The sequence below is a fragment of the Acartia tonsa genome, chromosome 5 (assembly GCF_053477335.1).
Source record: "Acartia tonsa isolate MP-2025a chromosome 5, ASM5347733v1, whole genome shotgun sequence".
Taxonomy (NCBI): Eukaryota; Metazoa; Arthropoda; class Copepoda; order Calanoida; family Acartiidae; genus Acartia; species Acartia tonsa.
Window position 1 is genome coordinate 10,802,196 of NC_137264.1, and position 22,254 is coordinate 10,824,449.

Here is a 22,254-nt window from a genome sequence, read left to right on the forward strand (position 1 = left end):
AGCGTCATGTAAAGTGAAATCACAACTTGTTTTTGATGAAATATATTGAGGTTTTTTGGTGTGATTTTTATATTAAAAAATTATTGGACCCGGCCAGCTGCTAGCAAGAATATGACTGCCCCTTTTTATTCTGTTTATTTCCCTTGCCCCCACTTCCCTTCTCCCTTCTCCCCGTCTGCTACCTTCCAAACTAACACAACGAGTGTTTATTTCCCTTGCCCCCACTTCCCTTATCCCTTCTCCCCGTCTGCAATATTCAAAACATACATAACAAGTAGCGGCATTTCATGCGCAAGTCCCCAAACTCAGTCAGAAACTGCTAAATTCTTGCACATTCCCTTTAAGCCAGTCCCCAAAGTCTGAGACTCCTAAAAATTGAATATTCGATCCATTGTCCCCTCCCTTACTCCCTGGTATAATCACAGTAGATTTTGATAGGTTATATTAGAATATGTTAGATTAGGTAGATGTTAAAGATTGCCCCACAGGGTTAGGAAATTGGCCACGTAGGGTTAGAGCTCCCCGAAGAAGCTAGAAATAGGAGAAAAGCTAATGTGAAAATACGACGAAACCCGCTACTTCGTTTTCTTTCTTTCCAAGATTCTCGTTAATTCTATCTATCCGTCTGTGTGTAGCGACAAATATGGTTCTCCTATACAGTGAAGGTATTAAAACTTTTTAAAGGGGAGGTTACCCTCAACTTCTTTAATTAGAGAAATCACCCGTAAAAATACCCCCTCGGCCGTCAAAAACCACTGGATCAATAGTAGAATGATTTGTAGTTCAATAGTTGAGAGTCTACCTAAAAACCAAAATCAGGTACATACAAGGATACAGAGGCGTGCAGGAGGGGGTTGTATCCAACAACACCACAGGCAAAATTAAGATGGGTTGATACACCCCTAGGTGTCCTCCACCCCCTCCACCCCTGTATCCCCCCAGATACACCCCCTCATATAGACAAAGGGGGTGTTAAGGTAACAAAAACACCCTTAAATTCATGGTAGATGTGAGAAAAAAATTTGTTTCCTGTTATACACCTCCCTAATTCTCAAACTCCCTCGATTTTGGTTAGTGAGATGTGTCAAATAGCGTAAAGGATGTAGCAAAATATCCTCCCCTGTCAAATCTTCTGCAAATAATTAAAAGGATATATTTTTTTGCGGGCGGACGATCGAAGTCGACAACTCCCTCTCTCCCTCTTTCTGCCCTTATTCACCCATGTGATATTGCAATATCAAATCCAACATATGAAAGCATAAATTGGAAATCCAAATAAAACAATGCTCAAACTAACGATAAGAGCCATCCGTTACAGACTTACGATTCTAATTATAAGACAGCTTCCCTTTTAAAAATATCAGAATTTATCCAAAAACTTCGCTATTTTAAAAGTAATTTATTTATGTTTTTTTTATAGAAACTGGACAACAATGGAGCTACTCGTTCTAACGAAGATAATAATCTCAACACAGAAAAGTCAAATTTGTCAACTAGATTAAAATATTTGAGAAATAAATATTGAATAAATAGTTATGTTTTTAACATATAATTTTTGGCAAAGCTATTCTACAAATTTGGTATGTCTGTAGATTTTGTAACTTTATCGAAGAAATGTGCAAAAAAGTTCTTCTTTGTTTATTGATGTATACTGAAACTAAACTAGAAAAACGTATTTATGAATATGAGAGGTTGGGAACATAGGGATCAGGGTGGGGGGTAGAGGTTTCCTATTTCTGCTAGTAAATTTCCAATATGGCTTTAAAACCGATTAATATCCGCTAAATTAGAACCGGTTCTAAGCCATTCTGAAAAATCATGTATAGCATCTTATTACAGACTAAATAAAAATCATGAAAATAAATGCCAGTTTGTTAGCCCAGGCTTCAAACGCTTGGGGCCAACAATATCATAATTTTTCATTTTCATGTAATCGGAAAACTGTCTATGATACGTTGGTATCAATAACTTTTTAATATTGTGGCGCTACTTAATTAAATAATTGTCCTTGTTTATTAATAGTTTAGTATCATGTCAAAGAACTATAAAAGAAAACACAAAGTTTTCCAAACTAATTTTATTGTTAATAATTATCAATTAACAACAACAAAAACATTCAACTTGAATGCATTTATTACCAGGGATCTAAAGGGATAAGACAATGGTCCATAAATTGCTGTACATCCCAAATGATGATACACAGAATTACCCCTTCTGTAAATTACAGTTACTGGTTGAAACGATTGGACACTCAACGTAACTAACCAATCAAAGTTCAATAAATGTCCCCAAAGTTGTTAAGCCTACGAGTAAGAAAATATTATTATAAAACTTCGGGGACTAGTGTAATAAATAGCCCAATGTTCCCTCCCTCCCTGATTCATTATAAAAGTAGGTTTTTTTTACATTTTTTTGTGTCATTAATAATCCTATTATATAAAGTAGTAAGCGTTTTTTGTCTGTCCCGAAGGATCTCGCTAACCGCTGAACCAATATTGTTTTCCTTTACAGTGAAGCTTCTTATAGGTCCTGGGAAGGTTTTAAACTATTTTGGGGAGGGTGTCTTCACCCCCTCCCCCTAAAAAAATATTTTTTTTACTCTTTTGAAACTCAAATTTAAAATGGGAAGAGGTCGAATTTCCCCCCACCTACCTTAAGTACCCCTAGAGGCTTCTAGGGGCGTAGCCGCTAGTCAGTATATAAAGCTGTATAACTTTTAAATAAGAATAACAATGCCCTTTTAATTTTCAATTTTTTTTTATAACTGAATTAATTTTCCATTGCTCCATCCCGATTTCCCTAACTAGAGCATTAACAGGCAGGCCGACGGAAAAAGTGAATCCTAGAGAAGAAATTTTTGAGTCATATGGTCTTCTATGATAAAGGAAAACAGTCGTATAATTTTCTTGAAGGACAGACGGACAGGCAAAATTATTGTTCTACAGTAGAGTAGCATCGCTAGTTAATTTTCTTTAGATAAATCTTGTTTTCAAAACTATTGACTTAGAACTCTAAATCTATATTGATATTCTATTGCCCCATCTCTACCTCCCTAACTAGAGCATTGACAGATAAGCCGACGGACAAAAAGAATCTTAAAGAAGAATCTCTCGAGTTATGGAATTTTTTTGCAAAAGGGAATTAGCTGTCTATCTCTATTGTCAGCTGAGTGATCATATTCTCCTTGAATGACAGATGGACTGAAAAAACTAGAGTTATATTGTAGCACCACTGATTCAACTTTTTTCTTCAGATAATTAAGTTTTTACAGAATGAAAGAGTACATAGGGCTGTTTATTACACTAGTCCAAAAAGTTTCATATTAACGTTTTCTTATACGTTGGCTTACCAACTTTCGGGACTTGAATTGTGATTAACTGGTTCATTATAATTATTGTGTAGCACCGCTAGTTCAAAAAGAAAAAGATACAATAGTATTTTTGAGTGATTTAAAGTAGAAGTAGAAGTGCTCTTATTAAAATTTCAAAAAATGTAAAAAGTAAAGGTTAAATGGTTCCATTAAAAATTAAAGTTTTTAGACAAGTGCTTTTCACAATATCAAAATAATGAACCTTTTATTATTGAAAAGGCATGAAAACTCCCATAAAATAAAAGATAAACAAACCATACAGAAAAAAAGGATGACAACATCCATAAGTAGCGAAGCACAAACAATTAAATAAGAATTTAGATATTAGTTGTCAAAAGCATGTATATTAGGAAAAAATCACGAAACCTTTTCAACATTTGTTTTTAATTTCTTAATATTTATATTTCAGTATTATGACAAACTGACTGATGGTTAAAGTAAATTACATACTGGATGCTCAAAACAACGGGAAATTTAATTTTGATAATGTTAACTACAAAAATTTTAAAAAACGGACCATAGACACCAAAGATATGAGGAAAAATGTAAAAAAAATGTAAAAAAAATATAAAAATAGCCAAAAACCTGAAAAAAGGCAGTCTGACCGTCATAGTTGTTTTCTTTAAACGACAGGAAATTTAATTTTGATATCTATAACTTAAAAATTTTTGGAAATCGGACCAATCGGAAAACCTGCTTAAATACAGCCTGACCGTCATAGTTGTTTTCTTAAATCGACAGGAAATTTAATTTTGATATCTTTAGCTGAAAAAATTTTGGAAATCGGACCATAAACACCAAAGATATGGAGAAAAATGTGAAAAATACAAAAATAGCCTAAAACCTGCTAAAAAGCGGTCCAACCGCCATTTATGTTTTATAGTTAATTGTGCTCCTTATTAATAGGAATGTTGTCCAAAAATTTCAGCCTTTTATCTTTTATAGGAGCCGAGAAATTTACGTTTCCCCCAAACTAAGACGGACAGACGAACAGACGGACGGACGGACAGACGGACGGACAGACGGACGGACAGACGGACATTTCAAATTATAGAGTAGCTTCGCTACTAAAAAGAATATTAAATTCTAATGGTAATAATTATAGGTTATAGGTGTGCTAAATTGTACCTAACTAATTATCATGCCATTATCATAGAACAATTCTAACATGTCTAAATTAACAAAAAGAGATATCTGTTATAGACAGATGAACCTGCAAACGTACATCTATAATACAAAGTAGAATGATGTCTGTCTGTCTGTCCGTCCGTCCCTTAAGATCTCGGTAACCACTGAACCGATCGGATTCTACTATTCAGGGAGTATACCTACTGGTCCTGTGGTGGTTTTAGGCTATTTTCTTTGAGGATGGGACACCCCCAACCCCCCCCCCCCAAAAAAAAACGAAAATCCCCCCCCCCCCCAATTTTTTTTTAGTAGGGGATTTCCTTGGTCCTTTTTTTTTGCAGAAGATTTCCTTGGTCCTTTTACGTATTTCGCCAAAAAAAATTGTATCACCTCTTGGGGCAAAGCCCCTAGAGGCTAGGGGCGAATCCGCTAGTAATTATAGAAAGTAAGTAAAGTCGGTCTTTCCTGAAAGCATTTGTTTGTCTTGAAATAGACCCCATAATCTTTAAAGTTTTTATGGGGCCGGTATGTAAAGGCCTTTCTATGGAAACTTTAACCAAGTTTCTTATTCAATACCAATCGATTATGCTTTAAAAAAGAAAACTGACGGCTCTTTCTTTTTTAAGTCCTATATTTGTTTTAAATTCCACATATTCCTTGCTATATGTTGGTGTTGTTATCCTTGGTTTTCTAGATAAAATATTTATTTGTGTCTGCTAATAAAAGTAAAAGAATGGATATATGTAGCATCAAATTATACTGGAAAAAAAAACTTTTAAATTATTATTATATTTTATCATTTCATAAACCATCCTACACTTTCTTAAAAGTTTTTCTTGTGCCTGTACAAAATGCTTGACTGGTCGGTCAATATATATTGCTATGACTAAATGATTTCTTAGTAATTTCATATTCAGTTTTAAACTCTTCAGCAGGTGCAGAATTGATTAGAGGAAAAGTACCAATATTACTGGAGCCCAGTTACTTTACTTTTTTTATTAAGATATAAAAGTTGGTTATCACCTTCTCCATACACAACATCAGACTTAACCTCTGGTCAGCAAATCCGTAACCAGAGCATAGATCCTTAAAGACCTGTTTAAAGTTTGGGTAATCCGTGTCAGTACCGTCGAAGGACGGCAGCAAACTGTTGTCCCAGCGCCCATACTGCGGGTTGGAACTCCGAATATCCACGGCAGACATACTTCTGGAGAGCATGGCAGGTGTCCCACTCTCATCCAAGTTAGATGAACGACGTTCCATCTCTCTAAGCCTTCGGTACATATCACGTACTTCTTGGCGCAACTCCACGGAAATTTTAAGCACTCCCATGTCCATCTTCACCTTCTCAATGACGTCGAGGTTCCTGGCGACAGTGCTTGACCTCGCGTCGTCTGAATCATTGTCAAGCCAGTACAGAATTTTTGTACACTGCTCCAACGACGCATAGACTTTATCTGCAACAGTTTTCTGCTCACTAGCTTCATCCAAATCACGCTTGAACTCGCGCAGCTCACTAGTCTCCACGGCAGGTTTTAGACTTTTTATTAGGTCAGATTGGTCCTTGACCTCACTAAAAATGTCACGAATTGATTTTACATTCACATTTTCACATGAACTAAAACTTTGGCAGGCTTTTAGATTGTCATAAAACACTTTTAACTGTTCGTCAAACACCTCTAGCCTTTCACTGCCAATAGCGATAGCTCGCTCAATTTTCTGCTTTTTGGTTAGTGGCATATTGATTCACTAGGTACTTATTTCACAGAAAAAATTGTCACAGTTTATTGCATCAAAAATCACTGGATGCTATTGATCTCTTGATGAATGCTAACGCCTATTCATCAGATACTTTGAAATTGTCTCAACCATGACACTTTGGTTGAGTATGACTTCCGAATTAGCGGGAAGTTCTCGAGATCTGTTGGCGAACATACAAACCCCCAATACCAGGAACCATCAAGTTTCAACAGCAGGTTTGATTATAGATTTATTGATGAAATTATTTCAAAGTCCTGAAATTACAAAATCAATTAGTTCATAATTCCAGTTATTTATAACCACGTAATCTTAATTGCTTTTTAAAAATCATTTTTCTCTACGGTTAAGAATCTTTGGAAACTTTGGCTTTAAAGGAAAATTATTTGGTTTAATAAATCATTGTTAAATGCAAAAATAAAGGCACATAAAAAAATACTAAAACATATATTAATCATTATTAAGTTTCATGTTTAGCTGGCTAAAGCCTTTTTAAAACTACATATAATCGTCCTATACACCATTCTTCTTAATAAAATTAACAAATTCTACCTGAAGTTCTTATGGTTTCAAATCCCTGGTATACTAGGGTCGTTCACGCACTATGAGACCAATGATAGGCCCAATTTTGTTCTCCGAAATCTTCACACACTCATATCTCATTCAAAAGTAACGAACGTGCGCATCAAAATATATAAACAATCCATACCGCGTCACTTTATGAAGGAAAGTCAAAAAAGACGACATTTGCGCTTAATTTAGGATAATGATAAGGAATTAATTTCGAACTTGATAAACACAAAGCTTCCTCGAAAAGAGGTTAAGACACACCCCCCGTTTGAAAGTCAAATTAACTTCCTTAACGAGATTCAAGGTTTTTTTTGCGCTGAGCACTAGCAACATTTCTCACTAAACTCAACTCACCATAATCACATGAGAATGGCCACATCCCGAAAACCGTGACAATTTTTGCTCCTAACTAAATGAAACCCCGTGAAATGCATACACAATATTATACTCCTCACTAGGACTCATAATACCTCACATTTAGGATAGAAGGATGGGGATTGGTTTGTACCATACAACATTCCATGCACATGACACTCACAAGATCACATACACAAATCCTAAAATGGATAATCCTATTAATCATGATGTTGTAAATATAACAACTTATACTAAATAATAATCATTTCATAATCAATAGGTAATAAATCATTATTAATAAATCAATAAGTACCTACGAAATCAGGTTGAAATGTAAACAATAATGGTAAAATAAAACAAAATAAATCTTAGACAAGAAAATTAAGATTTATAGGTACTTAAAATTAAATTTGTTAAGCATCAAAAAGAGTAGTAAGAAAAAATATTTCAAAATCCTTGGGCAGAAAGTTTTTCAAACTTAATGAATAAGAACTGTACTATCTTAATCAACAATAAAACTTTTTTAATACTTAAAGAATAGCAAATAATAATATTTTCGTTAGAATTTTCATCGAAATTATGAAAAAAAATACCAATTTTTCTTTGTAAAAAATATGAGACTTTAAATATGAATTTTCAATCATTCCTTGATCTGAATAAAAATGTTTTACTTGATTGAAATTCATATATACTTTAAAAAAAATCTGCTAAAAAATACTTGATTTTTTTTTTCTTAGAATAAATATCGAATCACGCAACCTCGACACATTTATTCCTTTTTTTTGTAAACTTTTCAGGTAAGTTTTATGATGAATTGTACTTTTGAAAAGAATTTAAACTCAATAAAATTAAATTTGAGCATATGAAATAGAATAAAAATTAATCGCATTTCATTTGATTCTTATTTTAGGCATAAAAATAGGCATATGAAAAATGTGGCTTTTTTACTAAAAAAAATCTCAATTTCCATAAAATAAGAATCAATTATTGATCATAATTTTTAACAACTGCCTGACTGATACAGCATGTTCTTCCAGGGGAGATTTATCTGACAGCCTGAACAAGACTCTTGCAGTCTTTCTCCCATCTTCAATCCTCGTCACTCGGCCCATCCGCAAACATCTCATCAGCGGATTGGTACTCGTAACCAGAACTATATCTCCGTCGGCTAGTGGCTCCGCCATCTCATCCTTCCACTTGGACATCCGTAATATCTTCGGTAGGATCTCCTGGCGGTAGGCAGTCCAAAACTGGGCAGACAAATCTTCTAACAACTTCAACCTGGAGGAAATTTGGTCCTCCGGTTTCATCGCCACATTGCACAACGGCTGGCGGTCAACATTTCCCAGCAGCTGGCCAGGGGTAATCAGCCGCCAATTCTCCATGTCGTTCGCAGCTTCTATCGTCAATGGTCTGCTATTCATCAACTTGCTAACCTCTGCCAACAGCACCAGGAGCTCGTTGAAATTAACAGAACTATTCACCAACTTCTTGGACAGCAATCTCTTGGTTAATCCCACCATTTTCTCAGCATGCCCAATAAAATGGTGGGCTCGGGCTGGGATCTGAGACCAAGAAAACTCTACCTGGCTGCCCAACTTCTGCTCTAAAACCTTGCGAGCACCGGATAATTGTGTGCCCATGTCGCTTACTATGACCTTCGGCAGACAATGAACAGCCTCCAACTTGCGCAGGGACAACAGGATACTGCTGGTATCATACTTTTCCAAGGCATCTAACCATAACGCCCCTGAGAACCTGCAGACCACCACGAACACCCACACCTTCTTCGTTGCTGTCTGACTCCTCGTTTTGGCGGCAGCTCTCCTCGTAACCAGCGGACCCATCAGGTCGACTTGCACAGCTTCAAAAGGCCTGCTCGGAACCAACTTGTCAGGTAACACATCCTTCATGGTAGTACGACATTCCTTGGCCCTCTCAACACTGCAGGGCCAACACTTCTTCACTTCCATGATGGACAACCTCCTTGCCTTCACAATCCAGCACCAACGGCGGCTCTCAGCTAAAGTTCCACGGACACCAGAGTGAAGCTCAACATGCGCTTCTCTCATAAAAACAGCAGCTAACCAATTACCAGGCTCCAAAATTATTAAACCTGGCATGTCTTCAAATATCATTTTACGGCCACCAGTAATGGCGTCAATGACGGGCTCTCCACGACCAACCATTTTAAGAATTCTCATCTCCCTGGTCACATAATTTCCTCCGGGACCAACGACAGGCCAGGTCAATGATACTTCATGCACTAATGGATTCAATGACGCATAATTGCCTTTAGCGTCATTTATCCACTCATCCTGTTGGCTACATGACACAATGAAAAGTTCCGCCGCCGCCATAAAATTGTACAAAGACGGCTTGTACACAGAATCTGCGGCTGCTACATGACTACCAGCGGCTGTAGTCTTACCTTCTTGTCTGCTCTTTAGCTTCTTCAACCAGGTGTTCGCTACTTGCAGGACAGCTGCCATAATACGTTTGGCCTGTCCAAATGATCTCCTGTGCTTAAACCTAAAGACATCTTCAGCGGCTTCTCCGGCAACTTTCATTGAACATAACTTAACCATTTTGGTATTCAACTCCTCTGGTGGTAAATCCTGCTTGACTTGTTCGGCAGTTTTCACCGGCCACGCACTTTCATCCTGGCGCAACCATTCTGGGCCCAATCTGTACCTGGAACCTGGTCCCAAATCTGATACCTTGCAGGTGCTTCTGGTGCCCAAATCTGCAACATTGTGTGTCCCCGGGACCCACCTCCAGTCATCCTTGTTGGTTGCAGATTGAATTTCTCCAATGCGATGAGAATTAAATGTGTTCAACATAGCACTGTTGGAAACTATTTGTGATAAAACACACGATGAATCAGTAAAGTACATCACTCTGATAACATCAAAGGGCAGGGCATCTCTGATGGACTTTGACAACCTTGTGGACATCTGGCAACCCATCAATTCAAGGCGTGGAATTGATTCACACTTGACCGGCGCAACTCTTGACTTGGTGGCTAGCAGAAACGTTTCAAATCCTTGTCTAGTTGGCCACCTCAAATATGCCATACATGCATAAGCCTCTGATGACCCATCCGAAAACATCATCAAGGATGGAAGGCCAGTTGGTTCCTCCGGGACCACACAACGGTCAAACTCCAATTTAGCGACCTCGGCTCTGTCCTCCAGCGACTTAACAAGTTCATCCCGTAGACTTTTTGGAATGAAATCTTGCCAGCCCAAATTCAGCAAACATGTTTTCCGCAGGACAAGTTTAATTCTCAACAGAATAGGGCTGCAAAGCCCGATCGGGTCGAAGGTCTGGGCGGCGAACCTTTGGACCATCTTCTTTGTCAGATTCTCGTCCAAGGCGTCCTGGAGGTTGTACAAATCAGCATCCTCTTTCACCTTCTTTCCCTTGACTTTACCATCTTGGTTGACTCTTGTGGCGATGGATAACACATCGGTGGCTGGCTTCCATATCAGCCCAAGAACCTTGGTTGGCTGGCAATCATCTCCAGAATAAATGACTTGTTTGAAGGAAAAACTACCTGGCGAACCTGTGGACCATCTTCTTTGTCAGATTCTCGTCCAAGGCGTCCTGGAGGTTGTACAAATCAGCATCCTCTTTCACCTTCTTTCCCTTGACTTTACCATCTTGGTTGACTCTTGTGGCGATGGATAACACATCGGTGGCTGGCTTCCATATCAGCCCAAGAACCTTGGTTGGCTGGCAATCATCTCCAGAATAAATGACTTGTTTGAAGGAAAAACTACCTTTGCCGATAATTCTGTCGGCTTCTTTCATCATCTCCTTGGCTTCTGGCACCGATCCTGCTCCCGAAATAACGTCATCTATGAAGCTGTGCTTCTCAAGCTTGACTGCAACTGGAATCTGAGGTAACTTGAAATCCTCATCAGGGTAGGTAGGTATTTGTGGCTCCTTCCATAATTCAGGTTTAGCAACAATTTCACTACCGTTTATCTGCCCCTCTCCATACATCTCCTTGACCTCTGCTTCACTCTTTCCGCCGAACAGGCGGGACGTCAACTTCAGGGCTGTAACTGCCAAATTTCCCGCAGCCAACTCGCCAAAATTCACAACTTTAGTCAGGTAAATTTCAAGTGGACCGTCTGGCGTCGGGGAAAATAAAACTCTCTTCATCTGGCTGTCGAACTCTGTGGCCAGGATGGAGTTATAAAACTTGGAAATATCCGCGGTTAAACCAACCTTGTAACCGCGGAAAAGCAATAAATGATAAAAAATCTTCTGCATTGGCGGCGGACCTCCCAGCATTATGTTATTAAAACTGGTACCTTTGAACGTCAGAGAACTATTTGCACACAATCTCATGGGTGTGGAACTTGAATCCTCCTTGAAAGCAACCACTATTGATGAACAAGACTTAGGCCCTTCATACTGCAATTCTTCAGGCGTGGCTTTTTTAAACACGCCTCTGGATATGGCGTCGTTGAATACCTCCACATACATTCCTTGACCATCTTGGCACGATCCTTTTCAGCAATTTTGCGGGCTAAACTCTCATTGTAGGGTAAAGTGTGAGGATCTTCAATATAAGCATATTGACCTGTCCACTTGTTGGACTGCAAGTCTAGTGTTAAACCTGCCTCAGTTATCCTCTGCCTCTCACGCTGGTCCCAGGTAGTGCCGTCGGCCATAGCCTTGCACTCTTGACAGGCAGTACATCCTGGACAAAGTGCCTGCGGCTGTACGCCAAACGATTCAGACGTCAGAAAGTCTGGCAAGGTGCCTCCACTGACACTGACAGCCTTATATGCCGACTTTTGATCTCCAGCTCCACCGTCAGCACTCGTACAGATAAAACCACTACCAAAAATGGTTCGCCACAACATAGACTGGCCCACTTTCTGGTAGGTTGATGGAAACACGTCAGGATGTGTATTTCCAATGATGATATCTAAGCCTCCACTAATATATGTAAATCTTTCTGGCGGCATTTTAAATATCTCGGCGGCAGTTTCGGGGTGGACCGAGCGCATCTCGTTGGCCCCGCCGAGGGTAGGCATGACAGCTGCCTCAAACTCCCTCAAATTACCGTCCCTATCCTTCAGATAAAACACAACATTGCGGCAGGAAGACTCACTGCCGTCAGCTACAGAAATAGTTGTATATCTGCCGGTAGATTTCAGCTTCAACTTGTTGGATAACTTCTCAGACACAAGTGGCAAATTTGCACCAGAGTCAAACATGACAGTGGCGTGGCAGGTGCCGCCACCAGGTGCTACAACAGGAACTAACTGAAGTAAGAAGGTACAGGGGCTGGGTGCAGAACTTGACTTGTAGACTGTATTCACACCAGCACTAGCCTCATGGAGCAACCTAGAATGATATCTGTCGCAATTATTGGTGCCACAAACACCAAGCTTATCCGATTTATTACACTTGTCAGCAGCATGGCCGTCACACAGGCAGAGTTCACATAACTTCTTCTGCTGGACAACTTTCTTTCGGTCAACCACATCCATCTTCTTAAACGTGAGGCAACGGAAAATCGGGTGTTTCTCCTTGCAGCTCTCCACAGGACATGCACTGTTCCACTTGGAAGCCTTGTCCTTTCCAGCCTTTCCATTCTTATTGTCGCTGCGGCCAGATACTTGCGCGGCGGCAGCTCTGTCACGATTTCTCTTGCCGGCGCTAGTGTCATAGGACATATCACCGGCCAACATTGCTCCCCTGGTCCTCTCCAGCAGTTCTACAATCTTCTGGATGTTTGGTTGGTTCATGCTACCTAGCTCCATCATAATTTTCTCTCTCAAATTTTCAGGGCACTTGTCTTTAAAAATATGAATAAGAGTTAGGTGGTTGTAATCCTTAGCTGCAGAACCAACGATGGCTTCTACTTCCTGCATCATGCTTTTGAAGGTAGCAATTGCACTAACCACGTCCACAGGTTTATCTACAGGTTTCATCTTGTTCAGCTTAGTTAAAATCCTCATGAACCGGCGAGTGTTTGATAAAAACATCTGATCGAGAAACGACCATTGTTCATTATGATCTCTAATCGCTGACACTTGCTTGCGTAGTTCCGGGTTGGTTATCACCTTCTCCATACACAACATCAGACTTAACCTCTGGTCAGCAAATCCGTAACCAGAGCATAGATCCTTAAAGACCTGTTTAAAGTTTGGGTAATCCGTGTCAGTACCGTCGAAGGACGGCAGCAAACTGTTGTCCCAGCGCCCATACTGCGGGTTGGAACTCCGAATATCCACGGCAGACATACTTCTGGAGAGCATGGCAGGTGTCCCACTCTCATCCAAGTTAGATGAACGACGTTCCATCTCTCTAAGCCTTCGGTACATATCACGTACTTCTTGGCGCAACTCCACGGAAATTTTAAGCACTCCCATGTCCATCTTCACCTTCTCAATGACGTCGAGGTTCCTGGCGACAGTGCTTGACCTCGCGTCGTCTGAATCATTGTCAAGCCAGTACAGAATTTTTGTACACTGCTCCAACGACGCATAGACTTTATCTGCAACAGTTTTCTGCTCACTAGCTTCATCCAAATCACGCTTGAACTCGCGCAGCTCACTAGTCTCCACGGCAGGTTTTAGACTTTTTATTAGGTCAGATTGGTCCTTGACCTCACTAAAAATGTCACGAATTGATTTTACATTCACATTTTCACATGAACTAAAACTTTGGCAGGCTTTTAGATTGTCATAAAACACTTTTAACTGTTCGTCAAACACCTCTAGCCTTTCACTGCCAATAGCGATGGCTCGCTCAATTTTCTGCTTTTTGGTTAGTGGCATATTGATTCACTAGGTACTTATTTCACAGAAAAAATTGTCACAGTTTATTGCATCAAAAATCACTGGATGCTATTGATCTCTTGATGAATGCTAACGCCTATTCATCAGATACTTTGAAATTGTCTCAACCATGACACTTTGGTTGAGTATGACTTCCGAATTAGCGGGAAGTTCTCGAGATCTGTTGGCGAACATACAAACCCCCAATACCAGGAACCATCAAGTTTCAACAGCAGGTTTGATTATAGATTTATTGATGAAATTATTTCAAAGTCCTGAAATTACAAAATCAATTAGTTCATAATTCCAGTTATTTATAACCACGTAATCTTAATTGCTTTTTAAAAATCATTTTTCTCTACGGTTAAGAATCTTTGGAAACTTTGGCTTTAAAGGAAAATTATTTGGTTTAATAAATCATTGTTAAATGCAAAAATAAAGGCACATAAAAAAATACTAAAACATATATTAATCATTATTAAGTTTCATGTTTAGCTGGCTAAAGCCTTTTTAAAACTACATATAATCGTCCTATACACCATTCTTCTTAATAAAATTAACAAATTCTACCTGAAGTTCTTATGGTTTCAAATCCCTGGTATACTAGGGTCGTTCACGCACTATGAGACCAATGATAGGCCCAATTTTGTTCTCTGAAATCTTCACACACTCATATCTCATTCAAAAGTAACGAACGTGCGCATCAAAATATATAAACAATCCATACCGCGTCACTTTATGAAGGAAAGTCAAAAAAGACGACATTTGCGCTTAATTTAGGATAATGATAAGGAATTAATTTCGAACTTGATAAACACAAAGCTTCCTCGAAAAGAGGTTAAGACACATTAGGTAAGATTTAGAAAGTGTAGCAACTCTATAACCATTACCAGAAAATCCGTACGTATATTTAAAACATGTTGCTTTCTGACATTTTTAACACCAGTTTGTGTGATATAATTATCCTATTCTTCTGTTTACTTTTGGAATACTAATTCAATTTACAACAAGGTAGCATCTCTATAATCAAGTCTGCTTATTTAGTTCTCATATTAAACTTGTGTTAATGTGCGTTTGTCCTACATCTTCTGAGCTTCGCTTTTATGGATGTTTTTGACCTTGTAATTAAGAGAATTTTGTCATCCATATTTATATTAAAACAAGGATATGACAACATCCATTAAAGAGAAGCTCTAAAATCAGAAGGATGGATAAACAAACAATAAATTTTGTAGAGTGTCAGAATTTGATAAGCAGAACATTAATTTCTAAGTCTTTGCAAAATTGTACATAAATTTGTTGCAGAATTGCGAAAATTCAGAATACTGTATAGGGACATATTTTCATTTTTAGGAATTCGTTATAATATTGGACCTTGCTAGAAATCATTAATCTAAAAATCAAATCAATAGGATAAGTACATCATACAAAAACTGTTGTAAAAGATATCATCAAATCATAAATGGACGTACGGACTTTTTAGTAATGATTATAGAGTTGCTACTATTTCTAAATCGTACCTAACTGTTGTAAAGTTTGAAAATCTATATATTTTAAATACTAAAGTAACAGGATGTCTGTGTGTCTGTGTATCTGTGTGTCTGTACCGAAGGATCTCGCTAACCGCTGAACCGATCGGGTTCTCCTTTACAGGGTAGCTTCTCATAGTTCCTGGGAAGGTTTATAACTATTTTCTTGGGGGGTGGGACCCCCCCAACCCCCCCCCCCCAAAAAAAAAATGAAAAATACCCCCACCCCAAAAAAAAAAAAAAAAACTAAAAATAATATAGTGGGGTCGACTAACCTTCCCCCCCCCCCAAAAAAATGATTCCCCCCCCCCAAAAAAAAAAAAATTTTTTTTCTTTTTCTTTTTTATTTTAAATCTAAAATACGAAAATTGGTTTGGTCAAACCTCTTGGGGCAAAGCCCCTAGAGGCTAGGGGCGAAGCCGCTAATGAAAGATAAAGTAAGCGCTACCCACTAAATTTGTGAACGGTAGCCATCGCAACATCCCAACAGAATTAGACATTTGTTGAGAAGTTTTGACACAACTAGTTAAATACTAAAGAGCTATCGTTACGTGAATATAAAAAAAGTTTAGCTTTTTATATTTAAAAACGTAAATTTAAATGATCCATACGGAATATTTGATTTAATAAAAACAGAAATAAAGGTCAAAAACTATATTAAATTTAATAGACAAGAATGACGAGAAATAATTTTTTGTAAAATAATTTTAAGAAATTTGAATATTTTGAATGATATATAACATTCAACGCTTTTAAATACACCAGCTGCTGCCCTAAGCATCTAGGGACTCTGTATTAAAAAAATAGCCAAAAACAATCCCAAGACTTAAATGTAAAAATTAAATAGCTAAAAACCTTCCCGGGATCTATGTAAAGCTTCCCTCAAAGGTACAACTCAATCGGTTGTTTGGCTATTAAAATCTTAAGCTTCAGAAAACAACCTTACTACTGTATACAATAGTTTACATCGGACCGGAGACGTATAAGGCACTTTGTATTGGAAGGGAATTTTAACAATTTGACTAGGGGCGAATTGGGCGAAAACACCATCTTATTGCACGCTCACATTTAGTTTTATAAAGAGCTAAAATGATGTAATGAGAGGTGGTAGTTTTTTCCGGGGACTATTTCTCTTGGGTGGCCTAACATATCCTATCCTCCCCCCCCCCCCCCCCTCCCCCCCACCTAAAAAACTAACTTCTACCATACCCGGGACTAATAATTAGATTTCCTAAAAAATTTTAAACGATAGGTACTGTTATTTACAATTTACAAGAGTATTGTACAATAAACTAGTGGCTGCGCCCCTAGCATCTAGGGGCTCTGTATTTCAAGAGCTAGGTAATGGCAAAAAATGGTCTAAAACAATCCCAAGACATAAATCCGGAAACAAAATAGCCTAAAACCATCCTGGGACATATTTGAAGATTCCTTGAAAAGGAGAACTAAATCGGTTCAGTGGTTAGTGAAATCCTTCGTTACAGAGAAAAAAAAGCTTATTACTTTATATAATAGGATTGTTGTTCTAACAAAAGTTGAAACTAAGTGAAAGGAAGGTGTATAGAATAGCATTTCATTCAGAAATATTCCTATTTGTAAGTATCGTTTTTTTTATAAGTTTCGCAGCTACTCCAATATTACAAATGTTCGTCTGTAAATCCGTCTGAAATAACCATCCAGGCGTCAAAGCTTCTTTATTTTTGGATGGGATAATCTATTATGTTTATTAAAATTTACAGGGCAGTCAAATAAGGGGTTTCACAGTTACAGGGGAGTAAATACCTCTTAATCCCCACCCTTGAACGTCTATGCAGAATATAACCAATTTACAAAGTATATCAACTAGCCTAAATTCTGCCTGGACACTACACTAGTACTAAAACCTATATTTTGACTGTCAAGCTATTATATTCCTTTTTAAAAGTTCTAGACACTGTTGTTGGGAGCTCTAATGTACTCTGCTGCTATTTAAGATAAACAGCTAAAAAATTTTAATATTCCTGTATAGAAAAAGACATTTTTTATCCTTGTTTAATAAATCTATATAAATTCTATGATTGAATTTTTTCAGTCAAAGAAGAGCAATTATAAAGTAAGTACGACAAATATAAATAGTGTTTAAAATTATGACCATTTTCTTTTCCTCTGCAATTCAAATAAAATCTTTGTATTTATACTAGCAGCTACGCCCCTGGAGGGCTTTAGGTGTACCATTAAGTAGTTCTAAAAAGAAAAAGGAATTTCTCTAGTATGTAGCAATTTTTCTAGAGGAAATATCTTTCGGGAAGGCGAAGGTTGTTTTTCCAAAGAAGTTATACACCTTCACGAGATCTAGCAGAAGCTTCACTGTAAAGGAGTGCTATAAAAAGTTATCTATAAATCTAAAGGCGCTTTTCAAATAATCTATTTTATTAATTATTTTTATGGCATTTCATGAAAAATATGATTTACATATATGTCCAAATCTTTAAGTGATGAATCTGCTAGGCAATTAAGAATCTACTCAATAACTAAATTGGTTTGTTTGTCCAAAAATTATTCTGTAGATTAAAGATATAATCCTTGGGAAAAATATGATTTGTTGCAGGGAGGGAGGGGACATTTGACTATTTATTACACAAGTCCCCAAAGTTTTATAATAACGTTTTCTTTTTCGTTGGCTTAACAACCTTGGGAACTTTGGGAATTTTGTGTATCATCATTGGAGATGTACATCAATCTATCGGCCAATGACTTATTCCTTTGGATTTTTTGGCTGCTATTTGATACCAATGAACATTAATTCAACGCCCAATAGACAACTACCTCTTGAGTGTACAACCTTTGTCTGAAATTTTCAAAACATTCCAACATTGTAAGTATTAATGTTGCGCATCTGTCATAGCAGCAGTAGGGCATCATTCTTTTTTGACAATTTTGTTCCTTTAAGTAAACTGTTTTCTATTAATTATGTACAAATGGATGAAGATTATACGTGGATATTATGGCAAAGAAAAACATTGTCGTCAATTTAGCTTACTAATGTGTAACTCATATATTGATCAGTTCGTTCAATCAGTAGAAGGAGAGTGGATCATATTAAGGGGGTGGAAGGAAAGAATAGTTATTTTAGCCCGATGCTTGTTTCACTTATGAAAATCTTGTGTAAGATCCAAGTAATAATATATACATTTATGTACATCAGTGCCTACAGAACATTCAACTAGCTTCCTTAATTTTAGATGGTAAAAGATTTGTGGAAATGGCTTCTAATTCTGGGCCATTTGGTTTCCAGTTTCTTGGTATACCTCACCCAGCCTCCATTCTGGTTATTTATCATTTTTAGGTAATTATTCAACCTTTCTACATTTAGAGTCCGTCAGTCAGTGCCTCCGTTACATAAAGTTCTATTTGACTATCTAGACTCGTCCCTTTGGTTTTAAATTTTGCATGTTGATTCTTGTTGCAATAAGGAACAATTTACCTAGCCCAGCAACTCTATAATCATTACCAGTTCGTCTGTTTTTTGCTCTTTGACACCAATTTTTGATATGACGAACCTAATAATTATCATTATTAATTAAATAATTATATTTTATTCTATTCTATTGTTTGAATGTTAACTCCAATGACGAAAAGTCAGAATGTTATAAAAACAAGGATGGCATATTCATAAAAGCAAAGCTCTGAAACGGTGGGACAAACAAACATTAACACTTAAAGAGTGTCAGAACCTAGCAGAATATAAATGTATAAGTCCAAACAAAATTGTGAGTAAATTTGTTGCATCAAAACTGCATAAATACAGGATATTGTTTAAGGACATACTTATATTTTTAGGACTTGATTATAGAGATGCTTTGCATTGAAATTGTACATTGATGTAATAGAATCAATATTAAAAAAATCAGATAAATAGGATAATTATATCACATAAAAAAATTGAAATGCACGTACAGACGTTCCTATACCAATTATAGAGTTGCTAGGCTTCCTAATTCGTAACTATCATGAAAAGTTTGTAATCGATAGAGCAATTCTAACAAGTCTAAATTAATTTTAAAAGCTAACCGTTCCGGACCGAACATTATTATAGAAAAGCTTTGCTTTTGAAAAGTCCTACAAGTGATATGTAGTTGTCCTTATCAACTTAAGTAACCTGTATTAAAACAATTTTGCTTAGATTTACACAAAAATTAGTTTATAATTCTAAATTAATATTCTACATCATTTAAGTTCTAACACTCTTTAATAAAAATCATTTATCCCATTGTCTTATTTGTTGCGCTTGATTTTTATGGGTGTTGTCATTCTTGTTTTAGATAAATAGACCTAAATATTAAATCATTTATCCTATCTATTTTATAGGTCATTCATGTTTGGAAGTTATTCAATAAGTTTGAGGTTTCTTAGAGAATTTCTGGATAGTGGTCCGACTGTTGGCAAAACAGTTATTCACAGGTGTTTTTTTATTTGTTTTGCATTTTTTTGATCATTTATTCCATAGAATTTACTTGTAGCAAAATTGATTTTCAGTTAAAATAGAGTAAAACAATGAACACAGTAATAGTGTCTGACTGATTATGACGTAACAAAAAAAATTTGCCAATGAGAGGCCGTTATTGACCAATGGTAAAATTTATAGTGGCCTCTCATTGGCTAATTTTTTTTGTTACGTCATAATTAGTCAGACACTATTACTGTGTTTTAAAACAATAGAGAGGGAAGGGGTTAAATAACTGAATGTCCCCACTCTGTGGACCCTGTGCCGACTTTCAATTGGGCCTTCCAATATCAGACAATAGAATCGGAAATATAAACACAGCCAAGTTGCTACAATAGAGCAGAAAGCAATTTGCCAGCAGACGAAAAGGGTCCCCAAGACAGTAGTCAGGAAGTTGTCTGGGTTATACATCTATACTTATTACATTTATTGTTATTATTTTAAATGATTACTAGAGGCTCCGCCCCTAGCCTCTAGGGGCTTTGCCCCAAGAGGTATAATTAAATCTTTTATTACCTGGAGATCCCCCACTCCACCACTATTTTAAATAATTAAAAAAAAAATTGGTGGGGGAATTTTTTGTTTTTGGTTAAAAAACTTGGAAACTTAATAAATCATAATGATTTTAATATTCAGTTTAGCCAAGGACCTGACTTATACTTTTCAATTGATGGGACTAACACTTACTATCTACAATTTTCTGGGCTTCTTCCCTGAAGAACAGATTTTGGAATGGATTCAGGTAGTGATTCATTTAATATCCATCTGTTCTGAGGTTTGTTTAATTCTTCATGAATGGGCAAAAAGGTTGATTGGTCAATTTAACTAATCAATGCACATCCAGTGGCATTTCTATGTTAATTATATTTCAAAATGTATTTTTTTCAATTTGAAAAGCAACTAGTATGACAGCAATAGCAAGTAAGAACAGTTAAATTAATAAGAGCATTTGACTAAAGGGTTACACCCAACTTTACTGAAAATATGCTAAAAAAATTACCCCCTTTTAAAATCTTAATGAAGTAATTTTCAGAATGAGCCTGGTCTAATGTGTACAATACTATCCCCTAAGATTCAGATTCAAGCTATACTGGTTTCAGGTTTTTCACATATATGTTGTATTTTCATTGTGTTTTTTATTGGTGGAAAATTTGGACATTAAACATTTATACAATATAATCAAGATATTATAAAAGTTTCTTAGCCAATGATTAGATAAATTGTGCAATAAAAAAACACTTTTGATAAATGTACAGTAAAATTTTCCCTCCCTCCCAGCTTTTACCAATAATAAAATTAATTTGAAAATAAAATTATGAAACCTAAATGTAATTTTAGCTGTCATTGGGGGTCAACATATAGTAGAATTGACAACCTCTATATCTGCCCCCCAAATTTTATTTCGCTTGTTGGTTTTACCTTATTGCTGCCCCCCTCCTCTAGTTAACTGCTATTTATTACTCTTGTCCTTTTTCAGGAAATGGCATTGTAATTTTCAAGCTGCTGAGTTATCTGATTCCCATGATGTTTCTGTCCTTTGACCATGACTTTATAGGTAAATTGATGAAGTTAATCCTGGTAGCTTTCACAATGTCATCCATGACATATGAGTTGGCCATAGCAGGAAGAAATTGCTTCCCACAGGCAGCTAGGTTATTTACAGAAAGAGAAGCCAGACTAATGCCAAGCAATGAAACAATTTGGTTTCCAGAATCTTTAAACAGCACAGGATCTGGTCTTCTGATAAAGATTCTTCAGATAATGTTTGTCATATTTTCATTGGCAATTACTGTAAAATCTAACAAGAAAATTGTCCACAAGAAGTTGAAACAAATGTTAAGAAAAAGAACAAATGCTGTTAACCCTCTTGAATTTACAATCATGATTGACAACCTTAACACAAATAACACACCAGACAATGTAAGAGAAAATAAAGATGACACTAATACAAATACAGTAATCCAGCCGACTACAAGCAAACAAGTTTTAAATTCAGCAAGAGTTACACACTTGTCAGAACATAGTAAATCACATTTAAATTCCTCACTAACACCAATAGAAGTTGCTGAAAAGACAGAAGCAACTTCAGAAAATCTTGAAACATATCAACACAAACATGCCACAGTGGATTCAGGTGCACCTAATAATAGAAACAAGGAGACAATATTGACAAATTCAGGTTTAAACCCAGAAAAGGAGAACATTCTTGCCAGGAGGCAGCCATATGATAGAAACATTGCTAACAGAATT

General features: G+C 36.9%; 2 protein-coding genes across 2 annotated transcripts in view; one reads left to right on the plus strand and one right to left on the minus strand.

Moving 5' to 3' along the window:
- Positions 1 to 22,254, plus strand: part of LOC145319931 (uncharacterized) — a 137,591-nt gene that overhangs the window by 54,556 nt on the left and 60,781 nt on the right. The gene's annotated exons all lie outside the window — the stretch shown is intronic.
- Positions 5,175 to 13,247, minus strand: LOC145319930 (uncharacterized). Its single transcript, XM_080162331.1, has 3 exons — positions 13,117 to 13,247; positions 11,781 to 13,070; positions 5,175 to 5,188 (listed from the first exon to the last, which is right to left on the minus strand). The coding sequence occupies exons 2-3, from the start codon at positions 12,973 to 12,975 to the stop codon at positions 5,175 to 5,177; spliced, it is 1,209 nt and encodes a 402-aa protein (XP_080018457.1). The 5' UTR covers positions 12,976 to 13,070; positions 13,117 to 13,247.